The sequence below is a fragment of the Echinops telfairi genome, unplaced genomic scaffold (genome assembly GCF_000313985.2).
Source record: "Echinops telfairi isolate 266 unplaced genomic scaffold, ASM31398v2 ScPeMD7_7412;HRSCAF=8450, whole genome shotgun sequence".
Classification (NCBI taxonomy): Eukaryota; Metazoa; Chordata; class Mammalia; order Afrosoricida; family Tenrecidae; genus Echinops; species Echinops telfairi.
The window spans coordinates 1664527-1665701 of record NW_022111312.1 but is presented as its reverse complement, the minus strand read 5'-3'; the positions used below and the strand labels follow the sequence as shown (position 1 = coordinate 1665701).

General features: G+C 55.7%; 1 protein-coding gene across 1 annotated transcript in view; it reads right to left on the bottom strand.

Moving 5' to 3' along the window:
- ACACB (acetyl-CoA carboxylase beta) overlaps positions 1–1175 on the bottom strand; it is a 125725-nt gene that overhangs the window by 18447 nt on the left and 106103 nt on the right. Inside the window, exons 29-30 of the mRNA XM_045296685.1 lie at positions 784–906; positions 420–689 (exon numbers count right to left, since the gene is read on the bottom strand). Coding sequence (XP_045152620.1) covers positions 420–689; positions 784–906 — 393 coding nt within the window. The remainder of the gene's footprint in view (positions 1–419; positions 690–783; positions 907–1175) is intronic.

Here is a 1175-nt window from a genome sequence, read left to right as displayed (position 1 = left end):
ATCATTATGATCAGTTGCCCCTTTCTACTCGACCTTCCCTTACCCTCCTGGTATCAATACTCTCATTATTGGTCCTGAGGGGTTTATCTGTCCTGGATTCCCTGTGTTTCCAGCTCTGATCTGTACCCGTGTACATGCTCTGGTCTAGCCAGATTTGTACAGTAGAATTGGGTCATGATAGTGGAGGGTGGGGTGGGAGGAAGCATTAAAGAACTAGAGGAAAGTTGTACGTTTTGTCAGTGCCGGGGGAGCAGTTTCATTCTGCCATGTGCGGGTGGGGGTCACCCCGAGTTAGGGGCTGACTCAGCTCAACAAAACTGAGTGAAGGACAGCAGCAGAGAGGGTCCTCCCCTGCGGGGGTGAGCTCCCCCCAGGGGGGATGCAAGCCCAACTGAGTGGAACCCTGGTTTGGGACCTACTTTGTGGAGGTCTTCAGGGTCCACCCAGGCCACTTGGAACATGTGCTTGATCTCCTCTGCCAGACCGATGCGGGCCCCACTGTTGGCTGCCAGGTAGACTTTGGGGATGCCCTCTGCCCGAGCCATCTCTGACGCCCGCAGGTACAGCAGGTCCTCCCCGGGGCCGAAAGATCCGATTCGGAACGTGATGTCGTTGCTGATGACAACCACATCTCGCCCTTCCGGGTACTCTCTGGTCTTGAACCGCATTTTGAAGGCCACCATGCCCACCTAGCAAAGAAGAGGCACAGGGGGACCAGGTGTGTTTCTCCTGCGGGGAGCACCTGGCCGGGGCTGAGTCACACCTGGAGCTGGGTGCACTTACCTCGTTACCTCCTGGAAGTCGGTTCATCTCCACCAGCTGCCCCTGGGAGTCCAGCACTAGCTCCGTGTACGTCAGGATGTCTTTGGGGTACGTCTCCAGAGAGCCCCAGAGTTTAAAGAGAGCCTGTGGAGGGGAAAGGAAAAAGCTTAAGGATGATAACTTAGCCAATCCCTGGTGAATGCTGCAGTTTTTTCTCTCTCTTGAAATCATGAGCTAGTTAACAGCTTACAGCCCTGGTGTGGTGCAGCGGGCTAAGCACTGAGCTGCTCACCGCAAGATCAGCAGTTCGGGCCCACTAGCCACTCAGCAGGAGAAAGATGAGGCTGTCTGCTTCCCTGATGGATTCCAGTCTCGGAACCCAGAGGAAGTGTTCGCCCGTGCCCTAGTGTGTC